The sequence below is a fragment of the Dama dama genome, chromosome 29 (assembly GCF_033118175.1).
Source record: "Dama dama isolate Ldn47 chromosome 29, ASM3311817v1, whole genome shotgun sequence".
NCBI classification, from domain to species: Eukaryota; Metazoa; Chordata; class Mammalia; order Artiodactyla; family Cervidae; genus Dama; species Dama dama.
The window spans coordinates 66,514,898-66,533,977 of NC_083709.1; the positions used below are offsets into that span (position 1 = coordinate 66,514,898).

Here is a 19,080-nt window from a genome sequence, read left to right on the forward strand (position 1 = left end):
CTGCCGCCAGAAGCCTGGTACCGTGGAATGGTATCCCTTCCTATTGGAAGATGCAGGGTTAATCACGGCGGTCAGAAGCCAGCCAGGGACCGGTCAGATGCTGCAGCACAAACCCAAGGCTAGTCTTGTTCTACATAAATCTTGGTTGGTGATAGCCCTGCAGAGTCTTGGAGGCTGCAGCCCAGTCATTAGGCCCTCTGGGAGTATGTGTTCCTCTTCTGTCATAATTTCAGTCCCTATACCTTAGGGAAGAGGGTAAGAGAACACTCTGTGGTAGGCGAGCCCTTTCCTGTTAAGAGGAGGCTTTGGGCAACTGGTGTCCAACCTGACTATTACCCTCCTTTCCCCCAAATACCAGTGACTGCATAGATCAGAGCCTCTTAAAGTCTGCAGTATTGTGGGGTCAGGGTCAGGTCGCTTCTCTGTTCTCGTTTGAAGGGAAGGAAATGCTGCTGGGTTTTCCTGCCACTCTCAGATACTGGGCAGGCTGGCCCTCTTCATCACAGGGAGAGGATTTCTTATTCCTGTCTGTTAGCAGGGAGGGAGGTTGGGACGCGGTGGCCATGTCGGAGTGGGATGGCCAGGTGTGTGGCGCCCGCGGTAACGGCAGGGGACCATGCGCCAGCGTGAGCTTGGCAGGATTTAAAGAACAGGACACAGAACAAGACAGGGAGTGGCGCGTGGCCTCTGAGAACGGGGAGGAGCGGAAATCCCCGGTCAGGAGAGGATTTGACCAGATGTCTGTCTCCAGGGTGAGTTCCTTGAGGACAGGCGCTCTGGACTGTGTCAGACTCCCCTTCCCCTCCCGCTGAGGCCTGGCATTCAGAGGTGTTAGAGTGCTTTTGAATGAGCTGAGAATTACCAGGGACAAGTGTGCTGGCCCTGCTGTTGCCAGAGATGGGAACTCAGGCTGAGGGAGTGTCTCAAGCCCTCAAATGATAGGTTTTCCAGACAGTGAAGGACGGGAGAACTTCCTCTCCAGGCCTGGCAGCCGTCTGGGTGAGAACATGCTGGGAACTTGCCTGGAAGTGGCTCTGGGCTCTAAGTTCTGGACTCCTGTCAGATCCAAGGTCTCTTATATTAAGAGGAATATCTTCTTAGGTCTTTGGCCAAATCCCAGAGAGCCTGTTTGTGATCCCAGCTGTGATCCTGAACTCTCTCTGTGAGAAGAGAAAATCCTCCGGGAGCCATGCTGTAGTTACCCAACAACCTTTATGATTAAACCAGAGGAACTTTGGTGCCTCGGCCTGGGCCGCGATAGTGGGAGCTGAAGCCTGGTTAGGCGAGGTCAGAACCGGGCCTGATGTGCCCATGTGCATCTAGATAGAGCCAGTGGGGCCTGAGGAACTTGGTGCTGCAAGCTGGAGTCCTCACCAGGAGAGATCTCTGGGTGCAGTGAGATGAGAGAAGAGGGCACAGTTCCACCTTGCCTGGGAGTGGCAGGTGTGAGTGGACCCCATGACAGACGGAGCTCTCCAGTCAGCCCTGTGTTAGAGGTTGGGGGAGGGGGTCTAGGATCTTCTTTATGTTTCCTCTAAAAATTTGATTATCTTTTGGAATCTCACTTGGGCCTGTAGGATTCTTTTTTTAAAAGTGTACTTTAAAAACATTTTTATTCATTTTGGTTGTGCTGGGTCTTGGCTGCTGCTCACGGGCTTTCTCGAGTTGCGGTGAGTGAGGCCGCACTCTGTCGCTGGGCGTGGGCCCCTCTTGCTGCGGTGGCTTCTGTTGCAGAGCACAGGCTTCGGCAGTTGTGGCTCTTGGGCTCAGGAGCTGTGCACAGGATTAGTTGCTCTGAGGCATGTGGAATCTTCTGGGACCAGACTGAACCCATGTCCTCTGCATTGGCAGGTGGATTCTTATCCATTGGACCACCAGGGAAGTCCTGGGCCTATAAGGATTCTTAAGTTCTCTGGTTAATTCTCTAGAAGCAAGCCTATTGGAGGGTTGTCCAGGGCATTCCGCCAGAGCTCCAACTTCTCGCCTTGCCTCCTCCTTGTCCCGTGGTCCTGACTTCGCATGAGGCTTGGCAACCCCAGGAAATTATGTGGTTTCAGGAATATCCTTGGGTGGGTACTGAAGGGTGCCAGCAATAAGAAGGCAGCAGTGTTCCTCAGCTTTGGGATGAGCTCCCTTTAGACCTTAGTCTTTGCGCACCGGCTTTATCCCTGGCCTTGGGTTGGGTGCTAGGGACACAAATAAGATGTATATTAGTGAGATATGGAAGGCATTTCTTTTTTTTTATGGAAGGCATTTTAAGAGGACAAAGGAGAGGTTTATAACTCAGCTGGGTGGTTTGGTGGAGAGTTGGTTTTAGGTTTTAAGAAACTGTTAGGAAGTGAGATCTGATGTTGAGAAAGCAGGGAAGGGGTCATTCCAGGTGCTGGGAGTAGCAAGGGCTGCAGGTGAGAAGGGAGAACTGAAGTGGTTCAGTGTGAGGGTGAGGGAGGGAGCTGGGGTGGTGAACAGGGGCCAGATCAGCAAGGGTCTAGAAGTTAGAGCTTTATCCTGAGAGCGATAGGGAGCCTTAACCTGTTGTAGAAGGGAGGTGACTTATGTGGTCCAGGCCACTCTCCTGGGCTCTGGTCCCACACTTCTGTGGGCCTTTGTGTGTGTTAGTTTTACTTTGTTACTGTGTTACTGTGTTCCTAGCACCCAGCACAGAGCGTGGCACATAGTAGGGGCTTGGCAAATTTTTGTTGCCCTTCTGCCGTCTTCTCAAACTCATGTTTCCGAAACCGGTTATCATTTCTCCTTCTTTCCGTCCACCTCTTCTGCCTTAGCCTCTGCCTTCCATCTCCTGGCCTGTCTTGTGTTGGAGCATGTGTTCATCCTGTGGGGTCCAGCTGCCAGTCTTCCTGAAAGGCTGGCCTTTGGGTTTGGGGTAACATCTGACACCCAAACGCCTTATTAGGAGAAGTTCTCCAGATGCTTGGGGCATAGCTCTTGTATGCTTCCTCTTCCCAGCTCCAAGATTTGAAAGCAAATGAAAGCAGATAAAATAATAAAAACAACCATAAGGAAAGAAAAGGAGCAGATTCAGTTGACTCCACTAGCTCAGACTTAAGCATGGCTCACACAGCATCTCAACTGAAGGGGTTCAGATCTGCTAACCGTCTTCCTTCTGCTCTTCCTCCTCCTTCTAAATTATTTTATTTGTATTTCAAATAGGTAATATATGCACCTGGTACAACATTCAAAAGGTACAAAAGGCATACAGTGAAAAGTAAGTCTTCCTCTTTCCTTCATCCCCTTTTAGTCCCCATGTTCTCTCTCCAGAGTTAACTAGTAACTAGCTGTTACCTAGTACCTCTTTCCTCTTGAAATATTTTCTCCTCTTGCCCTTTGTGACTTTATAGAACCGTCCTGGTTTTCTTCCTGCCCACCACCCTCTCCTCTGTCTCCTTTCCTGGCTTCTCCTCTGCTTGATCTGTTTGTGTTGTGGTACCAAAAGCTTGGTCCTGGGATAACTCCTTTTTATTTCTCCATTCTCTTACTAGGTGTCTCCAGCACAGTAGTTTTAAATATCACCTATAAGTTCATGTCTTCCAAGAGTTTTAAGTGAGCCCTAAGTTATTTGAATCTCAGATTTTACACCCAGTGGCTTACTTGACATCTCCGACGTCTAAGACCTGTCTCAAACTTAACAAGTACATATCCAAACAAAGCCTGAAATCAGGAATCTCTTTAATTCCTAGTTCACGTCTCCCAAGTCTAAGCCTCTGCATTCTCTAATCTTCTCAGTAAATGGCACAGCCAGTCTCCAGTTGCTCAAAGCCCCACATTTAGGGGTCATACTTGATTCTTCTTTTCCCCTTATTTCCACACAACTAATCCATAAAGAAAAAGTCTTGAGACTCTCTTTCTAAAGCATGCCCGGATACATCTACTTCTCTGCCCACTCTTAGCACCTTCCCTCAGCCGTTTGCGGGCCGTCACAGTCACCTCCTGAGTGGCCTCTTTGCTTCCACTCCTGCCCCCTGCCATCTGTCCAGCGCTCATTTACTTCCATGTTGATTGGTGCCAGCTAACTGTGGGCTGGAGCTGTCCTGAATGCTGGAATACTCCCACAGAGATGGCCACAGAAACCAAGATCTTTGGGCATCTTCAGCCTGCAAGCCTCACCCAGAGGCTCAGGCGCTTCTATAGAAACTTAGCCTACCCGTACAGTCTAGGAATCAACTGAAGGTCTTCCATGCCAGCTTCTTTCAGATCACTTCTCACTCCACTTCCCACTCTGGGCCCTCCTGGTTTCTCAAGCTGGCTCGCTTTGGCCCGGTTCCTCCCATGACTGCGGCTGTTCACTGAGTTTGGGTGCTCTCGCTTGACTTCTGCCTTGGCAGCTCCTGAGACCTGACTTCCGGTGCCCTTTCTGTGGTTCTGTGTCAGGGTGAAGGTTCATACACCTTCCCTGGTCTCCACTGATTGAACACTTGCATCCACAATAAGGGAGGTGTTGGACATGCACGTAATACAGTTTCAGGAAGAAGCACATCTTAACCAAAGAGGTCATGTCCACTGATCCTTTGTTAGGCCAACAGCAAGCAAGACATGGAACAAGGTGTTTCCTCCTTCTGGACCGTCTAGTAAGGATGGGGGCTTTCTCCTGAGTGTGAGTCCCCACCCTCAGGGTCATTAACCACAAGATTATTATGGTGGTGATTCCTACCTTAGGAAGTGGGGTCAGTAAAATAACTCATGAGAGTATTTCTGGTCCTCACCAAAGATGAGGGACATCTGCTTTGTATATCAGAGATGGAGGTTTCTGAGCAACAAGGTGGGTTCAGGAGCTTTCTGAAGGGACCTCTTTTGACACTTGTTCTTTAACTCAGCAGATATTTTCTAGCACCTAGTATGTGCCAGGTGGTGTGATAGGTGTTGGGAATGCAGTGATAAAAAAGGCACAGGAAAATTCCAGGCACAGGGTAAGAAGGTGTTCCGGCCTGGCACCCATCAAGGCCCCCTTCCAGCCTTGTGGAGCTTTGCTACAAGTCAGCAGACAAGCCTTGGCTGGCTTGTTCCATGGCAAGGAACTCAGTGCGATGTCAGAGCCTGGAATTCTTGTCCCAGATCAAGGCTAATGGTTTGTCTTGGTCAGAAGAGCTACAAAAGTGAACAGTGGCCTCTAGTTTATTGGGCTAGTGTAAGGCCATTTGTCCAGAAGATGAGAGAAACCTAGTAAGCAGCCCCCCACCCCGCCACCCTGTTCCCCTGAACTGCTGGGACTGAGGGCTCAGAGACGTGCAAATGCTGGAACTAATGAGCCCGTCCTCACTGGAGATGCTGCGGCTGCCTGGGCCCGGGTGGTGTCCCCCAAGATTTTATCCAGAAGAGCAGCTTGGGGAGACGTGGTAGTTCTCCTCCAGTGACAGAAGGAACCCAGGCTTAGACAGAAGAAGCGGATGTATCCGGGGCCCCTGAGGCAGAGCAATATGGGGAGACAGAAGATAGGCTTTGGCTTCAGAAAGGTCACAGCTGCCCCAGCTGGGTTGATTCATTTATTCAGCAAACATTCATTTGTGAGGTGTGCACTTTACATTAGGCTTTGTGTCTGTCTGGAGTTTGCCTGGGGAGGTAGGGTGACTCTTGCCTGGGGGTATTAAAGCAGAGGCTGGACAGGTAATACTTGGGAAGGGCAGGTGGAAAATAAAGGAAATGAGAGATTCAGATGGGGGAAGTGGGGCGGTTTGGACTGGAGCCCTTTAAGGAACTTTACTGGGGGGCATGCTAGTGTCCAAAGAGTGCTTGCTGGTTCCTGTGGGCTTGGTAGGGGAATGGGCTGGTTTGAAATGACCTTAATGGGCTGTCCGGGGGTGTGCAGGAGGGGTTACTGGAGGAGGAGCAGGCGGGGCTTCTCAGGAGGGGCTTGGATTTGAGCCCCCAAACCTCAATGGGGTTTGAGGCCCTCAAAACCCCAATCCTCAGCCAATGCTGAGGATCACAGCAGACCCTGCAGACTGAGGAAGGACCCAGAGCTTAGAGAGACCGCAGTCACAGCCCCAGAAGCAGGAGGGCCAGAGGAGGTCTGTCCCGCCTCTGCAGGCTGTTGGCCTTGCTTTAGTAGCGCGTTGCTGTCTCTCCCTCCCGCCACCCCTGCTTGTGCCTCAGGGTCTCCAGGATGAGTGTCAGTACCTCCTCCAGCCGCAGCTGATTGTCCGGCGTCTGCTGGACGTGGCCGTGCTGGTGCCTGGGAGACCCACCGAGCAGACCCTGTCCGTCCACAATCGCTCAGCCCTGTACAAGTAAGTCGAGTGCTCCCCCAACCCAGGCCCTTCCCGTCTTCCTTCCCTGGCCTCAGCTGCCTGCTGGTCCTGCGCTCCCCCTGGCCAGCCTGGAATGCTGGGCCACCCAGAACTCCAGGGTGGGTCTGACCCCTGCCTCCCTCTCTCCTAGCATGGAGGGGAAGACCAGAAAAGGTCTCCTGTTCTCCTCTGTCCCCCGACCCCTCCATTCTTCCCAGTGTTCCCCTCATCCTCTGTCCCTCTCACCTCTATGTACCCTGTCTTTTCTCATGTCCACCCTCCCCTCTGCCCAGGGTCTTTGTGCCCAGCTTCACTTACAGGGTTTCAGCACAGCTGGTGTGTGTGGGGGGCCGTGGGGCATCCGCCTGCCCCCTGACCCTGCGCCTACGTCCCAAGGCCCCACCCCTGCACAACTCAAGCTCTGTGGCCTGTGGAGGAGCCTCGGTATGCCAGCTGGAGCTGGCACTGCCCCCCTGGGGGCACTGGGTCTACGTGCGCGTGGAGACACCATCCCGGGGCCCCGGCAGGACCGTCCGCTTCCAGCTGTGCGTGTGGCTGCAAGGTCAGAAGCCCCGCGCCTGCCCCAGCCAGCTGGCCTGTGCTGGCATCTGTGGCTGGAAGAGGCGGGCGTGAGGGCTGTGCTCACTGGCCCTCGGCCATGTCCCTGAGACCTCCCTGACACCACCCGGCTCCCTTATTCCCCTAAGCCCTCCCACGTAGAGCTTCAAGTCACGGGAAGGCCTTCAGGTCACTTCTGGTACCTAACTTAGGCTTACGAAGGGACTTACTCTTCTTGATCTAACCTCCCAGTGTAATGGGGCAGGCAGGAGCAGCTAGGACCTTTGGGACATGGTTCTTGCCAGAGCCCTCGCAGGTCAGTGAGAGGGTCCATCATCTGCTTCAGCAGTGCCCTCACTGCCATTGGGGAGGGAGAGATGACCTTCAGTCCCTCCAACATGACATTCCACTAGCTGTGACCACTAGGAAGTGCCTGGACCCAGTCCTGTGACCTTAGATGCCAAACTACACAGGGATGTTTGATTCGAGTTCTCTCCCTCCCCGCCCTCTCTTAAACCCTGTGTGGCTCAGACCCAGTGTGTGGTGGGGCTGCAGGACTGGGAGGGCAGCAGGCCACAGCTCCGATTTTCTCTGCCCCACAGAGTGCCCGCAACCCAGCCTGTCCCGTGCCCTGGTCCCCGGAGCTGCCATGAACATGCCGCAGTCACTGGGCAACCAGCCGCTGCCCCCAGAGCCACCATCCCTCGGGGCCCCTGCCGAGGGTCCTGGGGCCACCTCCCCGCCCGAGCACTGCTGGCCGGTCCGCCCGACACTGCGCAACGAGCTGGACACCTTCTCCGTGCACTTCTACATCTTCTTCGGCCCCAGCGTGGCCCTCCCGCCCGAGCGCCCGGCCGTGTTTGCCCTGAGGCTGCTGCCACTGCTGGACAGCGGCGGTGTGCTCAGCCTGGAGCTCCAGCTCAACGCGGTACTCTTTGTGGAGGGCAGGGAGGTCGCCCTGTGGGGGAGCCTGAAGGAGAAGGTGTCAGGGGTGAAGGGGCCCTGACCTCCTCCAGGAAGCCTGTCCAGGTTGCTTCCAGTTTATGGTTTAGAGACCATGCCTCAGCCCACTTCTGGTCAACAAATGTGCTCCGAGCATTTACTGCAAACAGGCTGGGTTAGCCAGGGCAGCTCAGAGGGGTCCAGATTTCCCCAGTTTCATAGGCTCACCTGCCGCTCACTAAAGGCCTATCTCTGGCACGTGTTCATTGTTTCTCACGTATCTCTTGTGAGCTTACCATCTGTTGAGGCCGTGCAGTCCATGTTTAGACAGCTCTGATTGCTAGAGGCATTCTTGGCATTCCATCAAAATTTGTCTTGTGGATTTTTACTCACTGATCTTTGTTTTGTCCTAGAAGCTATATCCAGTAGTCTACTCCTGTCCTTTTATAAAAAAAATTAATAGACTTTATTTTTCAGAGTAGTTTTAGGCTTACAGGAAAATTGAGGAGAGTAAATCGAGTCCCCCTCTTTCCCCATGCAGTTTCCCCCTATTACTCACACTTTATATTAGTGTGGTACATTTGCTGCATCCCTATCCAGTCTTTCAGATGCCTCTCAACCTTGCCAAAGCTGAACAACCTCCACATCTGAGACTTCTCTTCCTCTGCTGTCTCCTCTGGTCATACTTCTGGTCATCATGCCTCTGAAACAAGTGACCCCAGGTGGTCTGACCTGGGTGGCAGGCAGCGTTTGTGCAGCCTGAGATCAAGGTACCTCTTTCAGCTGCTGCCTCACCTGAGGCTTGTGGTAGACTAAGACCTCTGGATTGTTTTTCTTTACTTCCTTTTTTTGCTTCAAAACAATTACATACATTTGCTTTTTTATTATAAAAATGATAGGATCACATATAAAAGCTTTGGAAAATAGAGGAAGATATCTCCTGTAACACAACTGCTTAGCTTTTTGGTTATATGTCCTCCTAGTCCTTATCCACAGTAACTGATGTGTGTATCTAGTTGTAACCAAGGACCACGCACATTTTCATGCTCTGAGCATGGTTCATGTGACCAGCTGCCAATTCCTATCTTGTATTTTTGCAGTGCACTTTTTAACCTGAGTGGAAGAATTTATGTTCATCTTTGAGGCATTGCCTAACATTGGTTTGAACTGTGGGTCTTCACTACTTTGTGTAATTCACACACTTCTAAGCCTCTTAGTCATTATTTTTAGCACTGAACAAGACTGGGCTGAGAGCAGAGCCCTTTCAGGCCTTTGGCAACTGTCTTGGGTTGGCATTGATCTAATTATTTATCTGATAGCTGGTCTGTGACTTGAGGTGGTAGTTTGTGGGACATGGCTCAGAACTTTGTAGTGGCCCTGCTGGTTAGGACAGAGCTGATTCTTCAGCCCCGGACAGTGCTTGTTTTCATACTCAGTTTTCTCTGATGGCGCTATCGCTAAGACTGTACGTGTTTTGTGTTGGCTTATTCCCATGCCTTCGGGCAGTGACGGTGAAGCCTCGATTTGACCTTGAAACTGTAGAGCCTGTGTCAGAGCCCAGCCTCACCCATTCTCTTCTTCCGTCTCTGCAAAGGAGAGGCCTGCCTCCCCTATTGTCTTGCGCTGTCACTCTCTGCATTCTTGTTTATTTTCTCTAAACGGCATCTGCTTACATTCTGTCATCTGCCTGCTATGACACTGCTACATACCTCAGAGCACCTGTTCTATTTATTCTGAGAGGTATATTGGCACACCTACTCTGATCTTTCCCCCTAGCATTTTGATGTTTTCCCTTGCATCAAGAACTGGACATTTAGAACAGAGAACTGCATACCTAGAGGACATTTTCTGGTTCCCACCAGAGTGGCTTTTGCTGAATAAAACTTCGGCATGTTGTTCTGGGCTTGCATTGAGGGAAGTTAGGAGCAAGTTGTATGAAATCCACACTTGCAGCTAAGCATTGGCGACAGGGCAGCACACAGTGCTTCTTTGATATGAATTTAACTGAGAACCATCCCTTTGGGTGCAGTGCTTCTCCCAAGACCCTGATTAACTTATCGCGTGGACTCACAAATGTGGTAACTCACATTTCCTTGCTTTGGTTGCTTGAAGGTCAGCATCAAATATATGGCCCACATCTAGGTACAGACTTTCTTTTCCTCTCCTGATGTATAAATTTCCCTCATGCATTTATTCTGTCCTGTTATTTGTATTTAATAAGCTGCCCCAAATCCTTCTTGAATGATGTGAGCTTATGTAATCCTGTTACCTTTATTCTTGTACACAGCCCTTTTCATTTAGTCCTGTGGATATCCAGTTTCTTTTAATCCCAGCCAGGCTGCTACATTTAATCCTACAGGTGTTCTCTTACCACTAGCAGCTAGAATCATTTCACCTGAGGAAGCGTGCATATCTTTACACACCTCCTGCTTTCAGGTTTATGTGAAGACGTGATGATGATTGATGAGCCGTACAATTGCAGACCTTTTTTGACAGCTAGTTTCTACATCCAGCGACAGTGCTCTTCCTCTCCCCCCACCCCCCAAAAAGCTAGGTAGGACTGAAAAAGTGGGTGTTGTCTTTTGCCTAGACAGAATTTAAACAGTTCTGCCCAAAGAAAGTGTTTAGAAGTGGCCTTGGCTTCTCATCAGTCTTTGAAAGATCTCTGCTATGGAAGATCTGGTGATGGTGTTTCCCTGTTTTTTGGTCGTAAGAATGAAGGGGTGGGTGTGCTTCCTGTGGGAGCACCTACAGGAGCAGCGGTGTTAGGTGAGGGCCTGGAGGAGCTTCTAGGGAAGGGGTAAGAGGTGGAGGAACCTGGGGGTGGTGGTGGGAAGGCCTGGAGGATGTGACAGCCTCATGTTTCTATCTGCCTGCCCAGAGCTCCCTGCGCCAGGAAAATGTGACAGTGTTTGGATGCCTGACTCATGAGGTGCCCTTGAGCCTGGGGGATGCCGCAGTGACCTGTGCCAAAGGTAGGGTGAGGAACTGGGGAAGAAGAGGGGCTGGAAGACCGGGGCAGGGGTAGGGTATGGAGGACAGATGGGCTAGGGCGTCTGGGAACTGGGGGCCCGCGGGTGAGGGTTCTTCAGGTCCTGACCCCACACTGGCTTCTCCCTTCTCCCCTCAGAGTCCCTGGCCGGCTTCCTCCTCACGGTCAGTGCCGCCTCCAGAGTGGCCAGGCTGAGAATCCCGTTTCCGCAGACAGGGACATGGTTCCTGACCCTGCGCTCCTTGTGCGGGGCGGGGCCTCGGTGAGCGGGGCGGGGCCTCGGCGAGCGGGGCGGGGCGTCGGCGAGCGGGGCGGGGCCTCGGTGGCGGAGCGGGAAGGATGCGCCTGAGCGCCAGGTGACCGCGAGTTTGTGCGCAGGTTCGTGCGATGCCGAAATGCGACCGCGGAGGTGCGGCTGCGAACTTTTCTGTCCCCGTGCGTAGATGACTGCGGGCCCTACGGCCAGTGCAAGCTGCTGCGCACGCACAACTACCTGTACGCGGCCTGCGAGTGCAAGGCCGGTGAGCAGGCTGGGCTGGCGAGGGAGCCCTCCTGGGGCGCGGGGGAGGGAGGTGGCAACCTGTGTAGCAGGGTGTGGAGAGGCTGGTGCGGGGTCAGGGTACCCTTCCCTGGCAGTGACGCAGGGCCTGACCAGAGGGGCCAGCAGGAGTGTCTGCTGAGCCCTGGGCTGCCTCTGACCCCTTCCGCCCTGTGCCCGTGCCGTTGCAGGGTGGCGGGGCTGGGGCTGCACGGACAGCGCGGACGCGCTCACCTACGGGTTCCAGCTGCTGTCCACACTTCTGCTTTGCCTGAGCAACCTCATGTTTTTGCCACCCGTGGTCCTGGCCATTCGGAGCCGATATGTGCTGGAAGCAGCTGTCTACACCTTCACCATGTTCTTCTCCACGGTATGCGGTGCTGTTAATGTCTGCACCGAGTCCTTAGCGGTGGTGGTGGGTGAGGGTCTACATCTCCACCATGGGCCTCCCCGGGTTTGGAGCTGTCTCTCTTCCCTGTTCTCTACAGCAGGGCTTCCCCACCGCTTCCTATCATGGCATGCATAGAACACGATAATTTTTAGAAGACACATGGGAATAAATGAACAAGGCTGTTTGCGACTTAAGATAACAGCCACTGCAGGCAGCATGGGGTCTTCAGCGTCCCGCACCCTACCTGTCCACTCTAAGGGCTGAGGAGACCTTTACTTCAACACGCTGGCCAAGAAGCTCTGACCTACAATATGGAATTGTGTCTACACAGTTCCCCTGAGGTGCTTACATCTCGGGATCTGTTCACCTCAGCCGTGGGCTCTTGGCATCTTGTGATGTCCGTGCCTGCCTATGAGCACTGCAAACGTCTTAGATGGATTCAGACTTCCACATTTCTTAGGAACAAGGATATCACAGAAACCAGTACATGCCTCCCTGTTGTGTCCAGTATTAATAGATCAGTGTGTTAATCACTCAGTCGTGTCCGATTCTTTGCGACCGCATGGTCTGTAGCCTGCCGGGCTTCTCTGTCCATGGAATTCTCCAGGCAAGAATACTGGAGTGGATTGCCATTCCCTTCTCTAGAGATTAATAGATCAGACCTCTGTCCAAATCACAAGAATTCTACCTGTCATCTTAGGAGGAAGTGGGGACGGGGCGGGGCGGGGGGCGGGTCGTGTTCTAAGGCCCCGGATACTTCTCCACGGGTGAGGAACAGTGGTTGTAACTGTGCCATGCAGTGAGACCTTGGCCCCTTAAGCTGTGTGAGAACAGTACACCCCAGTTTTGTCTGAATGCCCCCCCTTAGACCTGTCCTGACAATGCTCCATTATACTTTTATTTTCAGTATTCTCCTTTCTCTTTTTTTATTGCCAAATGCCCTTTATACTGTTGCTCACCAAATCCTCTAGCAACAGCAGTTTCACCAGTATATTCTTAGTTGTGTGCAGATATAATGTGGTTCACAAGTAGTAAGAACATCTAAGTGAGTCCGGAGCCTAGAGCACGTGAGGAGAGTTTATCCAGTCTCCTGCACTTCACAAGGCATCCTGAAAATTGGCTCCAGGGTGTTCAGTACCAGATGACTCCTCATCATCTGGGTTTGGTGGCATATCATCCTGAAAAGAAAAGACCTTCCCCCAGAAGGAACACTCTCAGAGCCAAAAGTGCCTGGTCCCACGTACAGTGCCTCCACTTTTGTAAATAAGGCAGTAAGCAAATGATCACGGAGAAGATACTGGCTCTCAGGGGTTGCCTAAAGTCCTGTTCTTTTCCCACTTGTGCCAAAGTGTAGAGCTACTTGTGATTCTGTTTTCCCAGGCAGGATCCTTGTTGTCCCTCTTTCCTGTTCTTTATTTAGTGTAGACTTCATTTCTCAGCAGTCTCCGTGTAAGGTCCTACTGCAGGTGTCAGCACCAGCACCAGAGGCGGCAGTCTTCTCCCGTCTTTAAATCCAGGACAGTCTATACCTGGGAGTAGTGTGTTGATTCTTGTCCAGGGCCTGGGAGCAGACAGTAGCTTTGTTATCCAGTAGCTTTGTTTAAAATTAAAAATGTAAATGTGTTAAACAACAACAACAACAACAAAAACAGCCTACAAACCCAGCACTTGATTTTGTATGTAGCTGATAGTTCAGATAACAATAACAGAAAAACCGCATCTGCTGATACATGCTGTGTGTCAGACACTGCTCATCGAATCCTTCCCATAGCACTGTAACAATGGAGAAGTATTGCTATTATGATTATCCTCCCTTTTTTGCAGATGAGGAAAGTTTAAATACTCTGGTTAAGGCCTGAGCTGAGCGGAGGAACCGGACTTGTCACTCAGCCTGCCTTCTGGTCCCTCTCATGTCATCACTGAGCTGTAGGGCTCTCCTTGCCCCAGGCAATGAGCACGCGTGCATACATTCCCAGCCTGAATTTAGCTTCTCAGAAGTCCAGGAGTATGTGGAGATACTAATGACCTCAGGTTAGTAGTTCTTATTGAAGGAGAGCCAGCCAAAAGTCAGAAATTATAACCAAGCCTCGTATCAGAAAGGACAGGGGAAATGTATCAGACATGGAGGTTGTACATCTCTCACTCAAGCCCAAGCCACGTGTCCTTTCCGGTACTAGAGACCTCATAACTGGATCCCGTGAGACCCAGACAGAGCTGGCATTCTGGGGTCCCCGCAGCCTTCCTTGCTGATGACTGAGATCCTGGCTGAAAGCCCACCTCCTCATTATTCCACCCCCTCTTCTATTCCTCACATCAGCACAGGCATTCTCAGAGGCCCTTTACAAAATGCCATGATGTTTCCAAGAGGAAACAGAAGCAGAAAATAAGAGAACAGCAGTAAGATTCAGTCTATCCTGAGTACAAATATTCCAGTCTTCGTACAGATTGAATATATTTGCATCTCCAATTTAAAATTCTGTAGTGCCAGGATACTCTATTTGGAGCATTAGATGAGCTATATAGTTATGTTATAAAAATATAAAATTCCACAGAAAAGAACAATTTAGGATAATTTTCCAAAATTACCTTATAAGTAAAGAAATGGCCAAAATTGAGGAAGATGTCAAATTAGATTATACTAATGGAAGCCAGTTTGTAGTCTGAATTTGTTTTCTTAAATCTCCCAGTCTTTCTGTGTTATTTCTACCCCTTCTTTTTATTGGTAATGCAAAAGGAATACTAACCTAAAAATTAGTCCACAATTTTCTGTGAGACAACAGTAGTGCTATATAAATATATATATATATTTTTTGTATAGGGGAAAGTCTGTTAGTGTGGGGATATTATCCCATGAATACACATGATATAAAGTATAAGATGACTAACATTTATTGAGCACATACTGTGCGCCAAACATATAGGAGAATATTCCAGACTTTCAGGGTAGTCTCTCCTTGGTGCCACCATACATAACCCAGCCTTCAGTTCAGTTCAGTCGCTCAGTCGTGTCCAACTCTTTGTGATCCCATGGACTGCAGCACACCAGGCCTCCCTGTCCATCATCAACTCCCGGAGCTTGCTCAAACTCATGTCCATTGAGTCAGTGATGCCATCCAACCATCTCATCCTCTGTCGTCCCCTTCTCCTCCTGCCTTCAATCTTTCCCAGCATCAGGGTCTTTTACAATGAGTCAGTTCTTTGCATCAGGTGGCCAGGCTATTGGCATTTCAGCTTCAGCATCAGTCCTTCCCACGAATATTCAGGACTGATCTTTAGGGTTGACTGGTTTGATCTCTTGCTGTCCAAGGGACTCTCAAGAGTCTTCAACACCACAGTTCAAAAGCATCAATTCTTCGGGACTCAACTATCTTTATGGTCCAACTCTCACATCCATACATGACTACTGGAAAACCATAGCTTTGACTAGATGGACCTTTGTCGGCAAAGTAATGTCTCTGCTTTTTAATATGCTGTCTAGATTGGCCACAGCTTTTCTTCCAAGGAGCAAACATCTTTTAATTTCATGGCTGCAGTCACCATCTGCAGTGATTTTGGAGCCCAAGAAAATAAAGTCTGTCACTGTTTCCATTGTTTCCCCATCTATTTGCCATGAAGTGATGGGACCAATGCTATGATCTTAGTTTTTTGAATGTTGTAGCTCATTCCAATATTTGGTACAGCCAGTTGCTTCTAGGTGATGGGTAAATGGTTACACCAGTGAAGTTTGCTTAACCTTATTTACTATAAATTGTGTCTCCTGGTTAGAGATGGCAATGAATGGGTGCCATGGCAATCGATAATGGATTCTGCTCCATGAATAACAAAGCAGGCTGAAGCACTGCAGGTAGAAGAGACATATATATGCCTAGAATATATGATGACAAGACGCTGTCTTCTTCAGGTTGAGGAGTTTTAATGAAGTGAGCTGCCACAAGTTATTGGCTTGTTCCTCTAACAAATTGTGCTGCATGATGGAGTCAGTGGTGGACTTTACTGATGGCCTTTTGGACATTGAGAGGTGACAGTGGCCTGGTGAAATGTAGATGATGTTGTTCACCTCACCCTGAAGCTGTAACTCTAGCCCTATGGGTTTTCTGCAACTTAAACAATCTCTTTGACCTTTTGGTGTACTTGGATCAGTCATAGGTCAGTCCTAGAATACTAGAGAGCTCATTCCAGCTCTGCTTGTGTCCCCGGCACGCTCCCCTCTCAAACTCCTCAGCACTGTATTCTCTGCTCTGTTTCCACAGTGTAGGGTAGGTGCACACTGCCCCTTCCCCACGGTGCAAAGTGCCATGCCCTTCTCCACGGCTTTAGAGACTGCCCTTTTTATTACTGCCTCCTCCTCCATGTTATTGGGTGGGAAGGGATGCAGAGGACCAGGTAGTCCAAGATCTGAAAGTGCAACGTAACTCAAGAGTCTGAGCTATCAAATGAGGCTTGGGGTTTGGATTGGCCAAGAGGTCAGAGTCTAGCCCCAGAGCTTGGGTCAGGCTGAGGATTACATGTGGGACCCCATGTGAGCACAAGGAGAGATAGAGGCAAGGACTGGCTTGAACTTGAGAGTCCTGCCCGCCCCCCGCCCCCCCCCCCCCCCCCCCCCAGGCCTGGTGCTCTCACAGGACATTCCAGAAGCAGGAAGATTAGGAGGGTGAGGCCGAGGTTCAGGGCTGCCAGGTACATGCAGAGTAGAACACGGACTGGGCCTCTTTACCGCACTCTCAGGGCTGGGGAGTCAGGCATTTCCCAGTGCTGCTCAGCTGGGACCCTGTCCCTCTGCTCTTCTGACAAGAGCATCCCACCCCACGGCCTGCTTCTCCAGCTTTGTAGACTGGCCTCTGCCCTGGGTTCTCTCAATGCTTGTCCTTTCTTCCTCCAGTTCTACCATGCCTGTGACCAGCCTGGCATTGTGGTTTTCTGCATCATGGACTATGACGTGCTGCAGTTCTGTGACTTCCTGGGCTCCCTAATGTCCGTGTGGGTCACTGTCATTGCCATGGCTCGCTTACAGCCTGTGGTCAAGCAGGTCAGTCTGGAGAGGGCCCGGGGGAACAACCATTGCCCAAATCTACTTTAAATTCACTTCCCGACCTCTCCCGGGGGCATGGCCAAGCACCCTCACCACCCTGGCGCAGCCCCTGGAGACCTCTTTCTCTAGGTGCTATACTTGCTGGGGGCGATGCTGCTGTCCATGGCTCTGCAGCTTGACCGGCATGGACTCTGGAACCTGCTTGGACCGAGTCTCTTTGCTCTGGGGATCTTGGCCACAGCCTGGGTAAGGCTGGGAGGGCTGGGGGAGGGGAGGTCCCAGCAGGACTTGGAGACAGGTACTTGGGTACCTGCTTTCCAGTTTACGGTGGGCTCGGACCTTGGTGTCATCACTGTGCTGCTCACAGGGCCGAACTCCAGCCTCGGCAGATGCCGAGGGTCACCGCCAGGGCTCGGGGACGCCTGAGGGCGCCCGGCTCTGGCCTGGGTTCCAGGGTCGCTCCTGAGCGCCCCCCTCTACCTCCCCCAGAGCGCCCGGCTCTGGCCGGGTTCCGGGGTCGCTCCTGAGCCCCCTCCTCTGCCTCCCCCAGACAGTGCGTAGCGTCCGCCGCCGGCACTGCTACCCGCCCACGTGGCGCCGCTGGCTGTTCTGCCTGTGCCCGGGCAGCCTCATCGCGGGCAGTGCCATCCTGCTGTATGCTTTCGTGGAGACCCGAGACAACTACTTCTACATTCACAGCATCTGGCACATGCTCATCGCCGGCAGTGTGGGCTTCCTGCTGCCCCCTCGTGCCAAGACTGACCGCAGGGTCCCCTCCGGAGCCCGGGCTCGGGGCTGCGGGTACCAGCTGTGCATCAATGAGCAGGAGGAGCTGGGCCTTGTGGGCCCGGGAGGGGCCACTGTCAGCAGCATCTGTGCCAGCTGAGAGGGGCTTCGGGCCGGCCCTGGGAGGACTGGAACCCTTCCTCAGGGCACAGAGCCCTTCCTGGGGTTCCTCCTGGGAGCATGGAGTCCGCTCAGGGCTAAGAGACAAGTTGTGTTTCTTGAGGACATGGAGTCTTTCTTAAGGACATGGAACTCTTCCGGGGACCTGGCAACCTCCTGAGGGCCGCGAGGCCTCCAGCATCTTCAGGACTGGAGCCTGTGCAGGGCCCCCGAACCCCCTCAGGACCGAGGGTCCTGCCCAGGGTGTGGAACCTGCTGAGGACGTGGAGACAGAGCCCTGGCAGGACACAGCCTTGACCCTAAGGAGATGGAGTCCGTCTCGGGGAGCTGAGTCCCCACGTCTCCCGGCCGCTCAGCCTCCCTGGCCTTAGCTTCCTTCCCGGGAGCAGGGTCAGGGCCGTGCGGCCCTGCGAGGGGGTGCAGGACCGACAGGGCGGGGGCTGGGCTAGGGGCGCTGGGATCCTGACGCGATACAGTGGAGTCTGGTGTGTCTCCAATGAAGAATTTCCTGGTTCCGTGCTGCCCTTCTTCCTGTGGGCAAGGGTGAGGGGAAGAGGAGGGGAAGGTGGACCCTGAGGAGACGGGCACGGGTGAGGCAGCCAGCTGGCGTGAGCTGCTGGAGCAGCTGCCTGAGGCTGTCGCCCTGTTGTGTCAGGCTGCGGCAGCTTGGAGGACAGAGTTGGGAGTGTGTGTGTGTGTGTACGTGATGAGATGGTACAAATCAGTGAGACAGACCTCCTCTGTGGTGCCCTCACTCCACAGGGAGGGAAGCTGAGGGCTCAGGAGATGGGATGAGCTGGTACGAACCGCAGATGTGCAAGAAATATCACAAGACTGTAAATCCTTTTTCAGCCCCTATTTTGCCCCAGTGCCAGAAACATAATCTTTTGTCATTTTGGATATACTTATCTTTCCACAAAGGTTACAGCCAAGTCCCAAGGGTTTTGTATAATGCTGAGATGTGGAGAGGGTGTCCTCTCTGGTCAGAAGTGTCCATATCCCATACGTCCCCTGAGATTTCATCACCCCATCTGATCCCCCGCCGGTAAAGCTCTCAGAACTCTAGTATAGTGCCTAGCTTGGTGTGTGATAAGTGCCCAATATATGACAGCTAAAGATCCAGAGGTGTTTGAAAATGAGAGGCAACAGCAAGGGAGAGGCAGAGGGGCAGGAAAGACTGATACTCACGGGGAACTGGGTCTGGAAGGTGTCTGTGGGTGGAGTGGGGTGGAGATAAGCAGCCAGTGATGAGGTTGGGCAGGAGGATGGGATCTGGCTTTTATCCTAGGGGAGATGAGCAATGGTGTCATTGGAGGGGTTTAAGCAGATGAGTGTCATGATCAGATTGGTGTGGCTTTTTTTCTTTTTTTCAGAAAGGGTTTTTTTTTTTTTAAGTTAGTGTAGAGGATGGATTTTATAGTTTGGCACAACTGTTGCACTATCTGAGAGAGAGAGAGAGAGAGAGAGGGTGATGGCAGCATC

General features: G+C 51.9%; 1 protein-coding gene across 10 annotated transcripts in view; it reads left to right on the forward strand.

Annotated features, from left to right (window-relative positions):
* The window catches only part of TMEM8B (transmembrane protein 8B), a 25,494-nt gene extending 7,393 nt beyond the window's left edge, over window positions 1-18,101 (forward strand). For 7 of the 10 annotated variants that reach the window (XM_061132334.1, XM_061132331.1, XM_061132336.1 and 4 more), the window contains 10 exons: window positions 6,109-6,242; window positions 6,536-6,804; window positions 7,403-7,728; window positions 10,624-10,717; window positions 10,873-10,996; window positions 11,113-11,255; window positions 11,464-11,642; window positions 16,543-16,689; window positions 16,822-16,938; window positions 17,247-18,101. In XM_061132334.1, the coding sequence (XP_060988317.1) occupies window positions 7,450-7,728; window positions 10,624-10,717; window positions 10,873-10,996; window positions 11,113-11,255; window positions 11,464-11,642; window positions 16,543-16,689; window positions 16,822-16,938; window positions 17,247-17,720 (1,557 nt within the window). In that variant the 5' untranslated portion in view covers window positions 6,109-6,242; window positions 6,536-6,804; window positions 7,403-7,449 and the 3' untranslated portion in view covers window positions 17,721-18,101. Of the gene's footprint in view, window positions 1-6,108; window positions 6,243-6,535; window positions 6,805-7,402; window positions 7,729-10,623; window positions 10,718-10,872; window positions 10,997-11,112; window positions 11,256-11,463; window positions 11,643-11,760; window positions 12,346-16,542; window positions 16,690-16,821; window positions 16,939-17,242 lie in introns of those variants that run through there. The other 3 variants (XM_061132328.1, XM_061132335.1, XM_061132330.1) reach the window with 3 other exon arrangements.
* The last annotated feature ends 979 nt before the right edge of the window (window positions 18,102-19,080 follow it).